Source organism: Rhamphochromis sp. 'chilingali' (genome assembly GCF_963969265.1).
Source record: "Rhamphochromis sp. 'chilingali' genome assembly, chromosome: 12".
NCBI classification, from domain to species: domain Eukaryota; kingdom Metazoa; phylum Chordata; class Actinopteri; order Cichliformes; family Cichlidae; genus Rhamphochromis; species Rhamphochromis sp. 'chilingali'.
Genome location: NC_137939.1, coordinates 27,804,941 through 27,823,664, shown reverse-complemented (window position 1 = coordinate 27,823,664; position 18,724 = coordinate 27,804,941). Strand labels below are relative to the sequence as shown.

Below are 18,724 nucleotides of genomic sequence, written 5' to 3'. Positions count from 1 at the left end.
TTGTGTTTTTTCCATTGTTTAAGCACTGCTTCCAGCCAAGAGTGATACCATATATGCCCCATAGCTGCAGAAAAGGCTAACATTGTTATATTTTTACAAAAAACAGCTGAATATGAGAGGTTTTTGGACCAATTTTGTGTTCTCCATTCTTTAAGCACCGGTTTGAGCACCGGCACCGTTTCAAAAGTACCGATTTGGCACCGGTATCGGATAAAACCTAAACGATACCCATCCCTAGCCATAACATTAAAATATTCTCACGTTGCAGTCTGGCAGGGCACACACACTCAACCCAGGAAGGTGTTCATGGTGTCTGGAAGCAGGTAAACTGGGACTGGGGATATATGGACTGGGTTGGCTCTACACACCAATCCACTGCCACCAGCTCTGACTGAGATCTAGGGTCAACACCACTGCTGCACAACATGTTCCTGTTATACTCCCATCAGAGTGTATACAAGAACCAGAACGCACACACACGGGTGTCAATGCACTGAAACACACATGCATGGACTGAGATGGACACGTTCATTTTATTGCTACAGTAATCGCACATGTGTGGGATGGAACTGCAGGGGCAACAACAACAATGACAGAAGAGGTGCAAAACAGGTCAACACACCTGATTATTGAGACAGAGCGCACACATCAGCTGTGGAAACAAAGAAAATGAACACGTGGATATTAGAGCTGTCAGCGTTAACATGTTAACGCAGCATCAGGATTAACGTGATTCGAATCTTTAACCCATCTGCAGCGCAGCACGGACAAACTTCGGCCAGACTGCCTGAAATGTGTTGACAGAGTCATTGCAGGGATTTTGAGTCACTCTGCGCTCCAGACGGGTTACATGTGCTACACATTTGAATTGTGATGACACGTTAACGCTGACAATCCTACTGGATATCTGTGTCACGTGGACACATACGTGTCCAAGGACATCCACTCTCACTTGATCTCACAGAATGAAAGCAGAGCAGGTTTACTCACTGTCTTCTCCGGGGCAGAGCATTCCCGGCTGCTCTGGAATACTGGGGAATACTGGAAAAACAGGAAAGGAAAGCAGACATTTGTTGTTGTCCTCATACCAAGCAGCACAGTTTGTTTTGTCAATGGAACCAAAAATGTCATTACTTCTATTTGAAGAAAAGACCGTGTGAAAGGTCAACGAGCAGAACTTGTCTGTTTTCACACACACCTATAGAGTCAAACAGCATTCCTCCTGAGTGAGATGGTTTCCACCCAGAGTGGACGGGTACATACACAGTGCTTCCTGCTGAGCTCTGAGCGCAGGCTTTTATACAACAGGTTCACCCACTCATACCTTTTCTAACATTCACACTCCTTTGGATGCAGACACTTGGGGTTTGAATCTTGCCCAAGGGTTTTTGGCAGCCGGGTGTCGACTCTACCTTCTGAGCTACAGCCACCCCGTTAATACAGTTTTTAAAAAAGCAGTGTGGCATGCATTAAATTTAAGTAATCTTATCTGATATCAGTATTTACAGTATGGACAGGTAAGCTTACACTGGCAATGTTATTTCAGTCAGTCTTAACTCAGAGGCCTGAGACCTGAATACTTAAGTATGATGCATGTGTTAGAAGAAACAGGAACAAACAAAGTTCAAGCTGTTTTATAGACCCTACAGGAACTCGGCTGAAATAAAACTCGGGGCTAACTCCATGGCTAATGGTGACTAGCCAGCAGTCCAGCATTGGACCAACACCATGCTTAAGCACCTCCTACCAGAACAAACCATAGAAACATTAACTCACATTAACTCGTGAAAGCAAAAAGAAGATACTATAATTATCATTTTAAAAATCATGGTAATTAGTAAATATATAAAATATCCAACCACTTAAAAATACACACTACCGCTCAAAAGTTTAAGAAAACCCAAAATTTTCCAGTTTTTTATTGAAAGTGATGCAGTTTATTGTCTCATTGCACTCTGAAATGAAAGCATAGCACAAATAAGTAATTGGAGTTAAAAAAGAAATCATGGAATCAGTTTATAGACCAAAGTGTATTCTAACCTTTAACCCATCAGAGTAGCCTTCTTTGGCAGATATAACAGCTGAAGACAGTCGTGGCTTCTTTCTACAATAGAAATCAAATATTCTCCCATATCTGTAGCAGAAGTTCCCATAAACGTGGACCTTGTAGGTTGCTTTGCTTTCACTCTTCTGTCCAGTTCAAACCAGCTCGATGGGGTTTAAGTCTGGAGACTGTGCTGGACACTCCGTGTTTTCAAGCTCACCACCTTGTTCTTTGTTCCTGAGGTAGTTCTGGCACAGCTTGGATCTATGTTTTGGGTCTTTATGTTGCTGTAGGATGAAGCCTTGACCAACTAGGCTCATACCAGAGGGTCCTGCATGGTGCTGCACAATGCTGTGGTACGTGTTTTGGTTCAGGGAGCCTCTCACTCTGTACAAGTCACCGACCCTGGATCCAGCAAACAGCCCCAGACCATCACACTTCCTCCTCCATGTTTGACGGTTGATACCACACACTGTGGAACCATCCTTTACCTACTCGACCACAAAGATCCTGTGTGATGAACACAAGATTTCAAATGTTGATCCATCAGTCCATAATACCTTCTTCCAGTCTTCAGCAGTCCAATGGTGGTGTTTCACGGCCCAGCCAAAACTGAGACTTTCTTACTACGACCACTGTAAAGCTGCTTGAAGCTGTTGTCCTGTGAGCTGCCCATCACACAGCTGTTAACTCTCAGAAACTTGTCCTCTGATTCAGTCGTATCTTTGGGTCTGCAGAACTCTTCCTGTCACAGTTTGTTTCTGAGCCTTTGGATGTTGAAGGAAACTGGACTCACTGACACCTTGACTTTCTTTGCAGTTTCTCTGTAGGACAGACCGACATTTATACGTGTTATGATGGTCTCTCTCTTCCATTGTTAATCACCTTTTTCTCCCCATTCTTGTACCATCACACTACTTTCTGCAGTACAACACTGTTCAATGGATGCTGACGAGCGTATGGTACCACAGTGTGTTGCAACACTGCTTTAATGCAGACAGAGGGGGAGGGGGGGGAGTAATCCAGGAAAGTTGGAACAGCTGTAGGAATTAGTAGCTCCAGCTTTCAAGGCTTGATCAACCTCCATTGCTGCAGAACAGATTAAATTGTTAACCCATGAAAAAGGCCTTTTTGTTCTAAGATGTACGTGATTTTTCAGTTGTGGGTAACCTTACCTTTGTTTTTAACCTCTGGCAGTTCACCCTTTGTACCATTTTAAACTATTCACTGAACTTGAACGACTTGAATTGCAATAAATAACTGGAAAAATTGGGGTGTTGTAAACCTTTGACCGGTAGTTTACTCCTGGAAATATGCATGCAGATCCTCTTTAATGAAAAGTTTTCCCAAACTCACCATGCAACAGTAATCCAGACCTTTTGGTTCGACTGTAAATCCGTAGCGCCTCCTCTAGCTCCATCTGAGAGGAGATGGTGCACGGGTCCCCTACACAGACAAACACATGCATGCAATCTTATCAATATAATCTTCTGATCAGGACTACAGACTGTTCGAGGTTTAACAGTCCAATTCAGTTTAAGTTCTCAGGAGTTTTTACTTTTGACTGGGGCTGCAACCATCGATTAGAGTAATAGTAATATGTAATAGAGTAATCTATCCTTAATTTATCAAGTAAACTGAATTTCCCAGAGGAACCCACCTGAAGGATTAATAAAGTTTCATCTAACCTAAGTAATCGGATACAATACTTTTATTACTGAGCAATAATACATATTCAAAAGAGAAAAATCCCACAGATCCTTCATAGGTTTCCATTTTAGAAAATATAACAACACAATAACAACATCCTCCGCCTCTTTGCTCTTCGCTGTGTGTAGCTGGACTCCATGTTAAACTACATCATCATCATCACTGCTGCTGTTGTGTGATCAGTGTTTTGGTTGAAAAACCTGCAAGTCTATGTTGAGTCACAAATGTGAGTGAAACACACGTCAACATGGTGACAGCTGAGCGCTACAGAGCGTGTTTTTATAATCACGTTATTCAAATTACTCAAAGGGTGCAGCCCTGTTCCTATAGTGGCCAAAGATCTGCACAGTACTGAAAGCGCTTCACTTCTTCACATTTTTAATGCTACAGCCATATTCCAAAGTGGATTCAATTCATTTTTCACCTCAACATTCAACATATCCCATAATGATGACAATAAAAAAATTTTTTTAAAAACTCGCTTGAAATTCTTACAAACTTATTTTACAAATGATTAAAAATGAAAAACAAAAATATTACAGTTATATTAAAGCATGTTCATTTTAGACATACTGACAGGTTGTTACATCCTGTCTCATCTGTGAAGAGCTTCTACAACTTGACTGGAGTCCAGTGGTTAACTCTGCTTGTCCCCATATTCAACCATCTAGCACGATGTGCCAGGACCTGTCTGTACACCTCTGAGTTATATCAAGCAAAAGAAACATTTGTGCAGCCAATATCCACAAAGGCAACAACTTTGTAACAACAAAGGACTGTTCCCAGGCCACCCCACCCATCTGAGTGATCTGAGTAGAAAACCTTACTCAAGGAGCGGACTAAAACCCCGACGGTCACTCTGGTGGAGTGCTGCAGAGAAGCTTCTCCTCTCTGGAGCTCTGTCAATCAGGCTTTTTTGTTCGAGCGGCCGAGAGAAAGAATAAATGAATGCAGCAGTGCACACACATCCTTCATGATAACCAAAGCACTCGGGCCTTGGACAAAGGTTCAGCAACATCACAATGTGGCTCTGGAGCCACATTGTGATGTTGCCCAGCCAGAGCCCAGACTCGATGTGAAGATGGCACCAATGCTGCCCGTCCCCCGTGATGGAGTCTGAGAGGACAAAGGACGGGAAACAGCCAGGCTTACAGTGCCATACCCAGTCCTCAGACTGTAAGTGCTGCCAGAGGTGCTCCAAAGCAAACACTGTGACTATCCATGTACATGATGTGTTTTTATTTGTGATACATTTTCTTTGTTATTATGGGATGTGCTGTGTGCAGAACATTAAGGAGAAAAATAAAGTCTCATTTCCAAGGACAAACATGGAAAAACAAAAGTCACAGGTCTTTGTTTCTATCACTTTTTTATCTTGACAATATTAGACAGCATCTCTTTGAATTACTGTGGTGTGTTTGGTAACAATGCTAATGATCAGTCACTGTGACTGTGAGTATTTCCATTGTAGTCGAGGCTTAGTGGACTTGAAACAAAATAACAACATTTATTTGGTTTATTCATCATAAACTGTGTGACAAATGTTGGATCCATTTTCCTGACACAGCTTTGAGGGAAATGTGCAGACAGTGAAGTTACGATAACACAGGAACTTGTAGAAAGTCCACTTGCTCCTCACTGTGTCACTTCTGTGCACAGTCTGCATTGTCAGTCTGCGTCTTTGGACAGCCTTTCGCATGGTGTGTGACATTTATGCTAGCATAACATAACTACTTAATACTACCAACAACAACTCGGGTACTGTCCAGGAGCTGCAGGATACTGTCACATCATCAAAGTGAACCTGCTGTGTCTCAAAGCCTATTTGCACTGGATGGTGTGTTTTTGCCTCAAGTGGTGACACAAGTTTAATGTTTCCACCTATCACAGGAACAGTTTTCATGTAGATTTTGCCAACCATGGTGCTTTAATGGAGGGTATTGAAATAGCTGACCTTCTCTGTCTCTCTCTACAATAAACAGAGACATTCTTATAGGACACTTCACTGTCTAAGCTAACACAGCACAGACATGCTTCGCCCTGCACCGCTTTATTCTCTGTTACGTGACATTCATCACTGATTGTGTTTTTCACATACAAATGCTGCTCTCAGTGCAACAAGTGCCACACCACACTCTGATGTGACACACACACAACCCAGAGAGTCTCTGCTGTGAGGGTACCCTGCTACATGGGACACTTATCAGACAAACCGGCTGGGTGCAGGGTATTTTTCAAAAATATGAAACTGTGCACTGGAATCATTAATACTCGTCTGTTTATCAGTTGGTTTTGATTGATAAGCAGCTTGTATTTTTTACAGGAGACGCCCACAAAGCCAAAACTGACCAGGAGACCAGGCAAAGTGAATGGCAACAATGCAGGCTAAACATGTGTCAGGTGGGGAATGTTAACAGACGCCTCAGAGTCAAGGCTGTGAAGAGAGGCTGGGAGGTTGTTCCAGAATTTTAGAGCTAAGGACAGGAATGTACAATTCCCTATAGTTTTCACAGGAAGTCTAAGAATCTGGCTTGGAAAATAGAGGTGGAGTAGTTTGAAAATATAGGTGGGGTCTTATCTCCTACAGCCATGAAACCAAAAGTAAAGTGAAACCTGACAGGAAGCCTGTGCAGAAACAATGACAAGGCTGAGGACCTGTGACTGTGAGCAGTGTTGGGGAGTAACGGAATACATGTACCGCCGTTACGTATTTAGAATACAAAATATGAGTAACTGTATTCCGTTACAGTTACCGTTTAAAAAGGTGGTATTCAGAATACAGTTACTTTGTTGAAATAAATGGAATACACTGGGGTACTTTCCTGTTTCATTTTGTCGCGGGTCAGGACTGTTTGGGTTTTGTTTGACAGCTACGTTCTTTTGTTCCAGGCGGCAGCGTTACGGTTGCCATGGTTACAGGGCGACGCTCTCTCTCTGCGACTGTGTGTTTCCTGGGTGAGAGAGCGCCTTTTCGTTGTTGTTGTTGTTGTTGTTGTGCTAAGCTAACAGGCAGAATGCTACAAGCATAGCTCTAAAGAATGTAGCATCATGTTCAGTGTAGTCCGTGCTGCTGGGAGAATGGACTGCCATACACGTTATGTGTCTGTGAGCGCTAGGAGGGAGAAAAAGGGGAGTGGAAAGGTACGAGTTGTCATCGAGGAAAAACGGGAGCTGGAAGCATGTAAATATAATAATAACCACTTCAGCCAAGAAGAGTGCCTGACGAGCCCAGTTGTAAGTAAGCTATTAAGACTCGACTGTACACTGTGTTCGTGTTTTCCTCCGAAAACAACAAGTTCCGTTGGAGCAGCCTTTCAACGCCTCTCTCTGTCTGTCGCAAGAAAAGTTGACCCACACAACAAAGTAGAGCTATTTTTCGGCTACCAGCCGACAGGGACCCCGCCGTATTATGCTGGGCTTACACTGTGCGATTTTTTCAGTCGCGCGATTCAGCTCCTGCTCAAACTGTACGATTGACTCGCAGGGGTTAGAAGTTCATAGGTCACGATGCAGGGTCTCACACTATACGGCCCGATGCTCGGATGCGACCTGAGTGCTCACACTGTGCGTCCAAAAAAATGAAGGTTATAACAGAAATTCTGTCGCTCGCTCTCCCTCTCCGTCTTTCACTCACACAGACACACCACCACCATCAACTTTGCTAAATTGCTAATGAAAAACATTGGTCAGGCAGCTGTGATTGAGCAGCAGTGTCGATCCAACTATTTTCACGGTTGTTGTGGTCGTGATAATTTTGTGAGGCCACATCGAAAGGGCTCGGATGGTTCTACAGGTTGTGCCTCCATCGCTTGTGTCCAGATCACACGCTGCACTGCCGTGCTACGCCGTCTTTTTCGCTGACATTTGTGTTTGCGCGTGCGCAGTGTGGCAAACTGCGGCGACACCCTCACGACCAAGCGATTGATGATCGGGAGCTGGTCGTGAGGTGTCAATCGCTTCTCGTTACCCCACGTATACTACACGATGCACGACGCACGATGAAGGCCAAAATCGGGCCGATCGCCAAAACGATCGCACGACTCAAAAATCGGCTCAAAATGGGCCAAAAATCGCACAGTGTGAGCCCAGCATTAGTCAGAGGTCCCTTTACTACAGTTCGGAGTCGCGGACCTTCAGTAATAGTAATAAATCACACAGCAATAGTACATTCACGTTGTTGTAAAAAGCATGATAATATTGTAGCGGGTCAGGGCTGTTCGGGGTTCTGCTTGTACAGTTATGTTTTGTGTATGTTGCCATGGTGACGGGTGACGCCCTCTCGCTGCGACGGTGTGTCCTTCCGGGGTCAGAGGGCGCCCTATGTGTGTTGTGGTTGCCGCGCTGAGCAGTTAGCTAGTGGCAGTGTGTTCTTCTGCAAATGTAATAAACGGCTGTGCTCCCTGGCTAGCTCACGGGAAGCAAGACCAAACGATACCTCCGTCTCCTCCTTGTCTGAACTCGCCACAATATATTAAGTAATCCAAAGTATTCAGAATACGTTACTGTCATTGAGTAACGTAACGGAATACGTTACAGAATACATTTTGGGGCATGTATTCTGTATTCTGTAATGGAATACATTTTAAAAGTAACCTTCCCAACACTGACTGTGAGGCACACCCACCTTCATCATCGATCCATTTGAGTGTGATGGGCTGCTGGCTGGCAACACTGCACATGGTTTTCACCTCCTCACACAGTTCCACAAAGGTTACTGTTGCAGCCAAGTCTGTGATTAAAATGTCCCTGAAAGCACACAAACACAAAGACGTCAGGACCCAGTCGCTCTGTCGCCTCTGCAGACATTCCTCTTTGGCCCAATCAGCTGTTATCCTTTAAAGCAGGGGCTGGAGCTGTCGTCTCATTGGAGGGCCGCTTTAGTGTTCAAGTAGTACAAAAGAAAGAAACAATTAAACACCCACAAATATTAGTGAAAATGTAGTGTTTTATACAGTATTTAAATTTAAACTTAAATGTTTTAGGGTATTTACACTGGGACAAGTCTGACAGAGAGAAAGATGTTGGCTGGCCTCTGCAGCGGAGTTAATGATCCACTGTGGGCCCAGGACTGTGGGCTCAGGTCTGTCTTAACGGTGCACCAACTGACACAATCACACTAAGTGTTACAGGTGTGAACTGAACCACCCACTCAATCCACTCACAGCCGAGAAAGATAAGCACCAAGTTTCTCTTTCTTAACTGTTTTCAGACTGTACTGAACAATATCTGTTACCTTTAGGCATTAAATAAAGTGCTGCCTTGATCTGGACCACCTCCTTATTCCAGGCAGTTTTTACTTGAGCCCAAACACTTTGTGTCTGGTTGATGATTTCTTGCTGTAACACTGCTTCTTGGCAGAAATCGTACACCAGTGGAGTGGAGCTCCCTGTTAAATGGATCTGCTTGTAGGGAAATGTTGAGCAGCAGAGTGGAGCAGGTGGATTGTGCCCACAGAAAACTTGCCAAATGTTCTCTGCCAATGCCAAGATTAACAAAAAGGAAATATTCAACCCAACAGGTCCTTTCTTTCTGTGCTAAGGTTGTATAAATCCACAGAACGATGGATGACATGTACGAGCCAATAAGCATGGCTGAATCTGTCGGCCTGAAAAAGAAAGCACTGATTTCATATCAGCACTGACCTCACAGCCCTTATCAGCTGTCAGCATTAAATAAGGGTGCGTATATTGAGTGTCAACATCGGCCTCAGTGCTGTGCTGCTGATTGGAGCAAAGTCTGCAGCCTGCACATGCCACACTGTTAGAATAAACCTTGAGTTAGTCAGCTGTGTGTTAGAGCTGCGTGAGCAGGTGCTGCACTGACAGCTCCCAGGCAGTGTGTCGGGCAGGTTTCTGGGTGTGTGTGCACAACAGTTTGTGGTCAGTGATTGTTGGACTCTGACGAGGTGGGGCACAGACAGCTTGCTTCCCAGCAGGCATTGCTCCACGCAGCCGGCCAACACACAGGTCAGCGTGGAATTACATCACACATACACACCGCGCTTTGTTTATCATGCTAGCTCATATTTACCCAGAAGCTCTTTGGCTTTAAACAGCTCTCATTAAAATGTGTTTAATGTCATTTAAACGGTGCCACAGTTTTGGGTGTGAATGCATTACTGTCATCCAACATCACACTGAACAGTTTACAGTGCATCTCTCTTTTTACCAGAAAATCTGAAATTATTACATATTTTAATTCAACTAATGTGGATTCAAAGCAGCCAGGAGTGAAATCCTGAGAGGCAGCACATCATCAGCAAGAGCTACAGACGGAGGCAGAGCAGTGGGAACTGTGAGGCAGAACATTTAACTTTAAATACATTAAAAATCACTGACAGGTGGAGCCCACAGAGAGAGCACCTCAAACAAAGTGTTTCTCTTTTTGTTGTTCATGATCCAGGACCAGTGAGTGCTGTGTTACACATCTGTATTTACCCACATCTGTACAGCTTCCATCATGACCTGCTGCTGTAATCATTTCATTATGAAGTTACGATTACATTACTTCTGTTGTTGCAGGATGAGATTAAGGTTTCCCCATGGTACACATATACTCAACTGAAAGGAACGTTTACTCAAATATAACCTCTAGCACTGCCTTCCATTACACATGATATTGGTAGAGTTATTAATATTACTGTTATTGGGAGTAGTAGTAGTAAAATGTGTGGTAATTTGCTGTGTGAATTACATAATGTTTCATTGTTTTATTCACCTGCAGCAGGAGCAGCACTGAGCTTTCAGTGGGAGCTGTTTACACTGACTGTTGTGCTGTTTCCCACTCAGCAGCAGCTCCTGTCTCTACCACTACACTCTTCACTCTTTATGCATTAATGCAAACACTGCTATAACAATGTTATTAACTCATTAATAAGTAAGTAGCTAAGTAATTCCACTCGATAAGTAAAAGTTGTTTTTTATGATATAAAATGTCTCCAGAACAGGAGGAGATGTGAGCAGCATGAACTCTGGTCTGCAGTATTCCTGTGAAACCCTTCCTGCTCTGCTGTTGTAATAAACTCAAACAGCTGAAGCCAAATGTGCATTAAACTCTCTCAGTCTGTAACTAAAGGTTAGCTGAATGCTGACCCTTGCACTGTGTGAACATACTGAAGAATGCTCTCAGGGATTGGTCATGTATCAGAGCATAAACATGCAGCACCGTGATCTTTGACCCCACTGATGAGAACACTTCACACACCTCAGTGATTGTGTGCTGGGTCAATCACACGCTGCATTACTGACTTTAGTTTTCACAGAAACTTTCTCTACTTTGAACCTTTTTGGGGAAACTCCATAAGGACCAACACAAGTTGTTATACCACTCAAATAAATCCAGGTTTTAGTCAGATCCCTGCAGGGTCGGCACATCTGTCAGCAGCTGTAAGTCATCTCAGACATGATGCTGACAGCCTCCACTCATCCTACTTATTCATATTGTTTGCTATTGTTTACTATCACTGACTTACTTGAATGAATGTCATTCACATCATTTGCATAAAGTTATGCATGCTGCAGAGGGAATGTTATTAGCAAAAAGAATATATATTTAATTAGGACGATTCATTTCAAAGAGTCAGGTAAACATTGAATTGTTGCCTTACAGATAAAAGAAGTGGGAAACACTGGACTGGTTTGTCCCCTGATATCAATATTTACAGAACAGCTCCGGCTTAAGACACACTTCAGTGATTAAAACACACACACACACACACACTTAAAACGATTTGGGACAAATCAGATTAAGGTATCTTCCAGTTGGCCTGTCTCACACGTAGCGCACAACACGAAAGACTGCAAAGACTGTATGTGGATGCTACACACCTGACTCCCACTCGTGCTGGAAAAACCCACTCCACTCCCACGCCGCCCCAAACGTTGGCAGAATGAGTCTGGGTAAATGCATCTGTAGCAACAAACGTGCTCAGACGGGTTGCTGCAGAAGCAGCTCTTTGGTGCTGGTTATCACCAACACAGAGTGAAGCTGGGCCTGAACCGTCTGCTGTGCAGCAGGTAGATCAGGCAGGAAGCTGAACACAGAGAAAGGCTGACTGTCTGAACTCAACATGGAAAATCATTTCAGAGCGTTGTGATTAAAGATTATACTGGTAGGATTAACCTGAACCACACTGGTGACATCACCACTGGCTCCTTTACACACAGGCCTCCAAAAATATGTGGAAGGGTTTTAACACAGCGAGAGCTGAGCAGCGTTTCTGAGCCAGAGTTTGGAGACAACAACAACAACAGTGCTGACATTCAGAGGAAACATGTGATGGTTTAGTCACTCGGTCGGGATCTCCTCTTACAACAGAACAGAAGAATACTCATCACATCCATATTTAAGCACAATGCCCCTGTAAGGGGGATAACTAGATTAAAACATCAAATCATCTACTGCGGGGTCAGAGGTCAGAAGACAGTAGGCTCGACCGGGGAATCAGAAGAAAAGACGTGATGAGTTTTGAACAGAGACAGCGCCATCAGCAAACAGGTGTGACGACTGGTCGCTATGGTGACTCCTGCCCCACACGCGTGTCTGTGTCTCAGGTTCAGACTCAGAGAGCCTGGCACACAATAAATCTGTGAGCAGCAGAAACTTCTAGTCTACAAAACAGTCATCACTGATGTTTGTGGCGTTCATCACACAGACGCTGTGACGGTGCAGAGGCAGCCCGCCACGCTGGTTTCACAGGAGCACACTGTGGCAGAAGACACCAGGCTGCACCGTGTGCAGAACCACACCGGTGCATACGCTCGGCACACTGTGTTATTCCAGCACTCATTCACTCAGTGAAACAGCAGTATACAAGCAGATTAATGGGATAAATACTTGCTGTGTCTCATCTTCAAACACAAACTAAGGACAGTGTGATATAGTCATCATCATCCATTCTCTTCAGGATCGCGGGGGGTGGAGCCTATCCCAGTTGTCATGGGGAGAGAGGCGGGGTACACCCGGACAGGTTGCCAGTTTGTCACAGGGCTAAAACACAGACACACACAACCATTCACACCTGTGGGCAATTTAGTGTCACCGACTAACCCCACTGACTGCATGAGTTTGGACTGTGGGAGGAAGCCGGAGTAGAACCCACGCAAACACACGGAGAGCAAACTCCACAGAAAGACCCCGGCCTGATGTTGCTGTGAGGCAACAGTGCTAACCGCCGCGCTGCCCATATCTGCGTCTCATCTTGAACCACAAACTAAGGACACAGGCCAGTGCCATGTAGCTGTCATGCTAGCTTTAACCGTCGACCGTTACGATGCTGATTCTCATGTTTTAACTTTTAGATTGCACTTTTTTACTCTTGAGTGAAGATGTTGTTTCATTTTGATGTAAATATTTTTTTCCGTCACAAACTGAACATATGTTGTACACAGCTGTGTTTTAAATAAACAGCATTGGTATGTGCAATAAACTAAAACTAACCAATCAGAAAATCCAAGTGTTGTAGGAAATGAAACTAAACTCTGAGTGTGTCTTTGTTGTAAGGTGTGGGGCAGGATTCTGTACCTGGGAATGTAAAGTCGTACACTGAGCGTGTAACAGCCGGGAGTCAACCCGGCACAGTCAACAATCTGGGCCGCTTTGGAAAATATGAAGGAAGGCATACATTTTGGACTTTTAGCTGTACTTTCACAAGTCTTTATTGATACTCATGTTACACCAAAGTAATTAGGTAATAGGTACACAAAACAGAACCACACATAGCAGAGTATCGTCTGCTTCGTCCAAACATCTTTCAAAAAGTGTCAAACAGAACGAAGTCTGGACACTGGGCTGTCATGATGGACAGTTTTGTACTTTAGTTGTTCATATCTTAATGTTTGACCATCACATTATTATGAATGTGTAGCACAAACACTGCCTTTGCTAACGAACACATAAACAAGGATTGAAGAGAAAGACGTAATACATAGCAGACTGCTAAGTCTCTGGTATGAGACTGCTCCACCTAAACACAGTTTGGGTGGAGGCACAAGAAGCCGAAACAGCGCCCGAAGAATAATAAACCTAAATCTGTGAGTGGATTCTGTAATGCAAAGATGGCAGTGTGTTTGCTCCTCGCTCTCACGAGGTCACCAGCAGCACGTGTTGTTTTCCACATTTACACAAAAGTAGTTTGGAAAACTGATCACACTGTGAATGTTTCCCCAAGTGCAGTCGCAAAGACATCAAGCGCTACAATGACACTGAGCGCCCCAGCAAAGGAAGACCAGCAGTCACCTCTGCTGCTGAGCATATAGACATGACCAGCCTCAGAAATCACAGATTAACAGCAGCTCAGATTAGAGCCACACAGAGCTCCAGTAGCAGACTCATCTCTACATGTTCAGAGCAGACTGTGTGAATCAGGCCTTTATGGTCAAAGAGCTGCTGAGAAACCACGACTCAGGAAAAGCAACAAGGAGCAAAGATTTGTTTGGGCCAAGAAACACGAGGAGTGGACATTAGACCAGTGGACATCTGGGCTTTGGTCTGATGGGTCCACATCTGAGATCTTGGGTTCCAAAAGGTGAACGGAGGGTCTCTGCATGCACGGTTCCCACCGTGAAGCATGGAGCAGGTGTGATGGTGACACATCTATGTGCCAGCAACCATTATAGCGCATTATTACAGCTCCAGTACTACAGTCAGTATAAATGAGACCATATCACCCTAACTGTTCAACAGGTTGCCCATAGGAGCCAGGGTAAAGTGTAAAATCTTAGTCCTCACATTAAAGTGCATCCATAACCTTGGCCTCCTTATCTGTGTGATCTGCTTCATATCTCCACTGTTTCCTGCTCTGTCAGAGCTTTCACTCATCTTGTTCCTTCTGCTCGTCTGCCCACTGTGGGAGCAGAGCTTCAGTCGCTGGGCTCTGGACTCACTTCCTCCGCTCATTAGAAATATAGATTCCCTCATTTAAGTCACAGCTCCAAACCTACTTGTTTAAACTGGTTTACTTTAGTACAGATCTTACTCACTGTCAAATCTTTGTTTTTATTTGATGTTTTGTTTTTTGTTTTTAATCTAAGGCACCCTCAAATAAAATGTATTTTTATTTACTTATTTATTTGTGTCATTTTGGCAGCATTTGGGGCATTTTCAGGCCGTGTGCTCTAACAAACTCCTCCTGGAGATGTAATTGGTTCAACCTAAAGATCCTGCAAAGCTTTTGAGTTTTTGGTTTTGGAGCCCTCCGTGACGGGACGTCACACCTCCAGTCCAGTCTGTCCCACACACGTGTGTCAGTATTAGGTTACACTCAGGCTTCATCAGATATACGTGAGATTTTCACTGTGGACTCGATATCATATGTGACATACACATGGCGTGTAATCTGCGTGTTCTGTCATGGTGATAGTACACGGACTGTTTTTTCTGCTTCCACGATAATAAACTTGCCTCGTTCATACAAACACTGTTCCTGCGTGATGAGGTGATTCCACAGATGACTGCAGGAAACCTACCTCTAACCAGCAGCGGCCCACTTCCACTGCACCTCCACATGTGCCCATCATCAACACAAACGCTGACTTTATGAGGGTGAAAAATATTCTCGAAGCTTCCTCTGATGTCATTTTTCACGCACACAGTGGGTTAAACACAGGTGCCACAGGTACTAAAGCCTCTCTGACTCACGAGCTCCAAGAAGCCCAGGCTGCGTGCTGAATAGCTGTTAGTGTCCATTCCACAGGTGTTTCCTACTTACTCACGGAGAGTTACTTACCCGCAGTAGTGCGCTTTAATCTTCACAAACTCCGAGTTCAGGTCCATTATGGATCCGTTTGACGCTAGCATATGCATCGTACAGTTCAGCTCCCCCGTGTCTACGTGAACAGGCCCACGCTCGCTGTGTGATACGTGGATAGAAATTGGTTTCCACTCGCAGATGACAGAGGACCCTGTACGCCCAGTGCGCTGAAAACTAACCCGAGCGGAGCCGCTTCAAACTTTCTGTCGTTAAGGTAACATCGGGGACTTTGGGGAAGTCTGTCACGTCCCGTGAATAACGGCGGTGTTTCCGGCCCCAGCTTTCAGAATAAAAGCTAATGCGCAAGGTTTAAAGAAGCGCTCTTATTCTGAAACGGAAAACTCTTCACCTGTCATCGGTCGAGCTCGGAGTGTGGTCACACTTGACGGGCTTTCTTCCGGTTCACTATGGTTACCGTAATCTAAATTCACCTGTTCACCTACCGGGGCTTCCCGCCTGTCCCGGCAAACACCGTGCTAATAATCTGAAAGGATACGGACAGTGTGCGGTCGGGTTCATGACTACTGTTCTCTTTTTATGCAGTTTTTCCTCATAGAAATGATCCTCAAATACTGTAACTAATACTCTAATATGTTCTTCTCATCTCCCAGCGTTACAGCCTGTTCCTACGACATATTTAAATAAACAATCACATTAAATGTACGCGTTCATTAACACTGTGGTCAGTATCACGCGATCCGTACGGTGGCCCTGTAGTGATCCGTGTACACACCAGGTAAGGGCAACCTCTGTACCGGCAAACAGAAAAAACCCGACATAACCAGTCGTGTTAATATGGTGTTTAGCGCCCCCTAGTGGTTAATGGCAAAAACGTTATATGCATGAAGTGTGGAAAGTGACGCTGTAATGCTTTAATGGTCGGTGCTGAGCCCAGAGGGGAAGCTGTTGTGTTTGTGCATCAAAAACCAGAACAGATCGTCCTTCTGCAGAGGCTGAAAGTACGGACACTGCCCCTGCTCACCGAGAGGAGCCCGCAGACCGCGTAACCGTCTGAAGGATACCGCCTTGACACCTCCCAGATAAGAAGGGCACACTGAGCCAAACCCAGGACACGCTGGGGAGATTGTTTCGTGGCTATTTTAGGGACACCTCGATGTCCCCCAGAAGAGCTGCAGCGGAGGAGAGAGACATCTGGGTACCCCGACGAGCAGCGGATGGAGGATTCACGAGTTATTAAGTAGTTCACTGTTTCACATTTAGCGCCATAATTATTTGGATAAAGTAACAACTTTGGTCGTTTTGCCAGCCTATACCATCAGAGTGATCAGAGACGTAAATATCAGGAAAAAATGGAAATGAAAATCCAAACCTGTGAGGACTGAGAAGCTGAGTTTGCAGCTCCAGACAGACTATGAAGATGTTCACCCTGAGTTAATTGCATGGGTCAGTAATTTACTAATAACAATAATAATTAGTGAGGTCTGACACCAGGATTCACTGCCTGAACGGCTAAGTAAAGAGCAGTTGGCCCTGGGCCCACATCCAGATCTATACTGCTTTTACAAAATCAAATTATTACCTGATAGAGTACAGTAATCAGATATTACCTGATAGAGACCAAACAGACATAACAAGATAAAGATAAAAAATATGAACAAAACTGATAAGATATAACAGTCAATATAAGCTTTGGTGAGTTCAATCTAAAGATGATGATATTATGTGATATTAGTAAGACACAGGATGATGGACTTTGTTGATTTTCAGTGAAAAAGATATTGAGGTTTGATTTTTAGTTGTATTCAAAATGCTGTTTAATAGCACTTACTGACTATGAAATTTCAAAATAAAATGCTATCAGAGAACATTCAGGCTGGGTTCAAAAAGTCCTCAAACAGGGATTCATTGGTTTGTTCGTACCCTCAAATATGACCCATATGAGTTTTTCCAAAATGAGCCCATACAGGTCACAGGACGCAGCTGCAGCATGGTGCCATGCAGATGTAGTACGTGGCACGATTTGCATTTTAAGCTTGTTTCCTGGCATCTAACGCAGCTCTGCACGAAGAGAAGGCAACCAGCTCTCACTAAATGGACGACAGGCCTTTTCTACTCTAATTAAACACTCCAGCACATTCTACACGTGATCTCACACAAACATAAGTATTGTCTTTATTGTGCAGGCACATCGACAAGCAGATATATGGTAGACGGCTTCGGAACAAACATTACAAATTAGAAATAAATAAACGTGACTAGTAGTAGAGTTTGAAAATGAAAACTTTAAAAATCCACCAATGAGCCTGACCAGTTTAAACTGAGTCATCCATTAATCAGCTGACTGTGGTTAAGTGGGCAGGTGGATGACTTCCCTGCCTCTCCACTTGTGCCCAGTGACACCTCCTTAAATGAACATGAATACAAGCATGTCAGTGTTGCTATAGTGAAGGAGGACACATATGATAGTTTTACACAGCAGCATCAATCTGTGCCTCCTACTCTTAATGTGTTAGCTACAGTGGGGCAAAAAAGTATTTAGTCAGCCACCGATTGTGCAAGTTCCCCCACTTAAAATGATGACAGAGGTCAGTAATTTGCACCAGAGGTACACTTCAACTGTGAGAGACAGAATGTGAAAAAAAAATCCATGAATCCACATGGTAGGATTTGTAAAGAATTTATTCGTAAATTAGGGTGGAAAATAAGTATTTGGTCACCTCAAACAAGGAAAATCTCTGGCTCTCACAGACCTGTAACGTCTTCTGTAAGAAGCTTTTCTGTCCCCCACTCGTTACCTGTATGAATGGCACCTGTTTGAACTCATCATCTGTATAAAAGACACCTGTCCACAGCCTCAAACAGTCAGACTCCAAACTCCGCCATGGCCAAGACCAAAGAGCTTTCGAAGGACACCAGGAAAAGTATTGTAGACCTGCACCAGACTGGGAAGAGTGAGTCTACAATAGGCAAGCAGCTTGGTGTGAAAAAATCAACTGTGGGAGCAATCATCAGAAAATGGAAGACATACAAGACCACTGATAATCTCCCTCGATCTGGGGCTCCACGCAAGATCTCATCCCGTGGGGTCAAAATGATCATGAGAACGGTGAGCAAAGATCCCAGAACCACACGGGGGGACCTGGTGAATGACCTGCAGAGAGCTGGGACCAAAGTAACAAAGGTCACCATCAGTAACACACTACAACGGCAGGGAATCAAATCCCGCAGTGCCAGACGTGTTCCGCTGCTGAAGCCAGTGC

General features: G+C 44.2%; 1 protein-coding gene across 3 annotated transcripts in view; it reads right to left on the bottom strand.

The window, feature by feature from the left end:
* prkcz (protein kinase C, zeta) overlaps window positions 1-15,777 on the bottom strand; it is a 99,328-nt gene extending 83,551 nt beyond the window's left edge. The window contains exons 1-4 of one of the 3 annotated variants that reach the window (XM_080898609.1): window positions 15,480-15,777; window positions 8,379-8,500; window positions 3,401-3,490; window positions 991-1,041 (exon numbers count right to left, since the gene is read on the bottom strand). In XM_080898609.1, the coding sequence (XP_080754735.1) occupies window positions 991-1,041; window positions 3,401-3,490; window positions 8,379-8,500; window positions 15,480-15,556 (340 nt within the window). In that variant the 5' untranslated portion in view covers window positions 15,557-15,777. Of the gene's footprint in view, window positions 1-990; window positions 1,042-2,040; window positions 2,810-3,400; window positions 3,491-8,378; window positions 8,501-15,479 lie in introns of those variants that run through there. The other 2 variants (XM_080898608.1, XM_080898611.1) reach the window with 2 other exon arrangements.
* Between the last annotated feature and the right edge of the window lie 2,947 nt (window positions 15,778-18,724).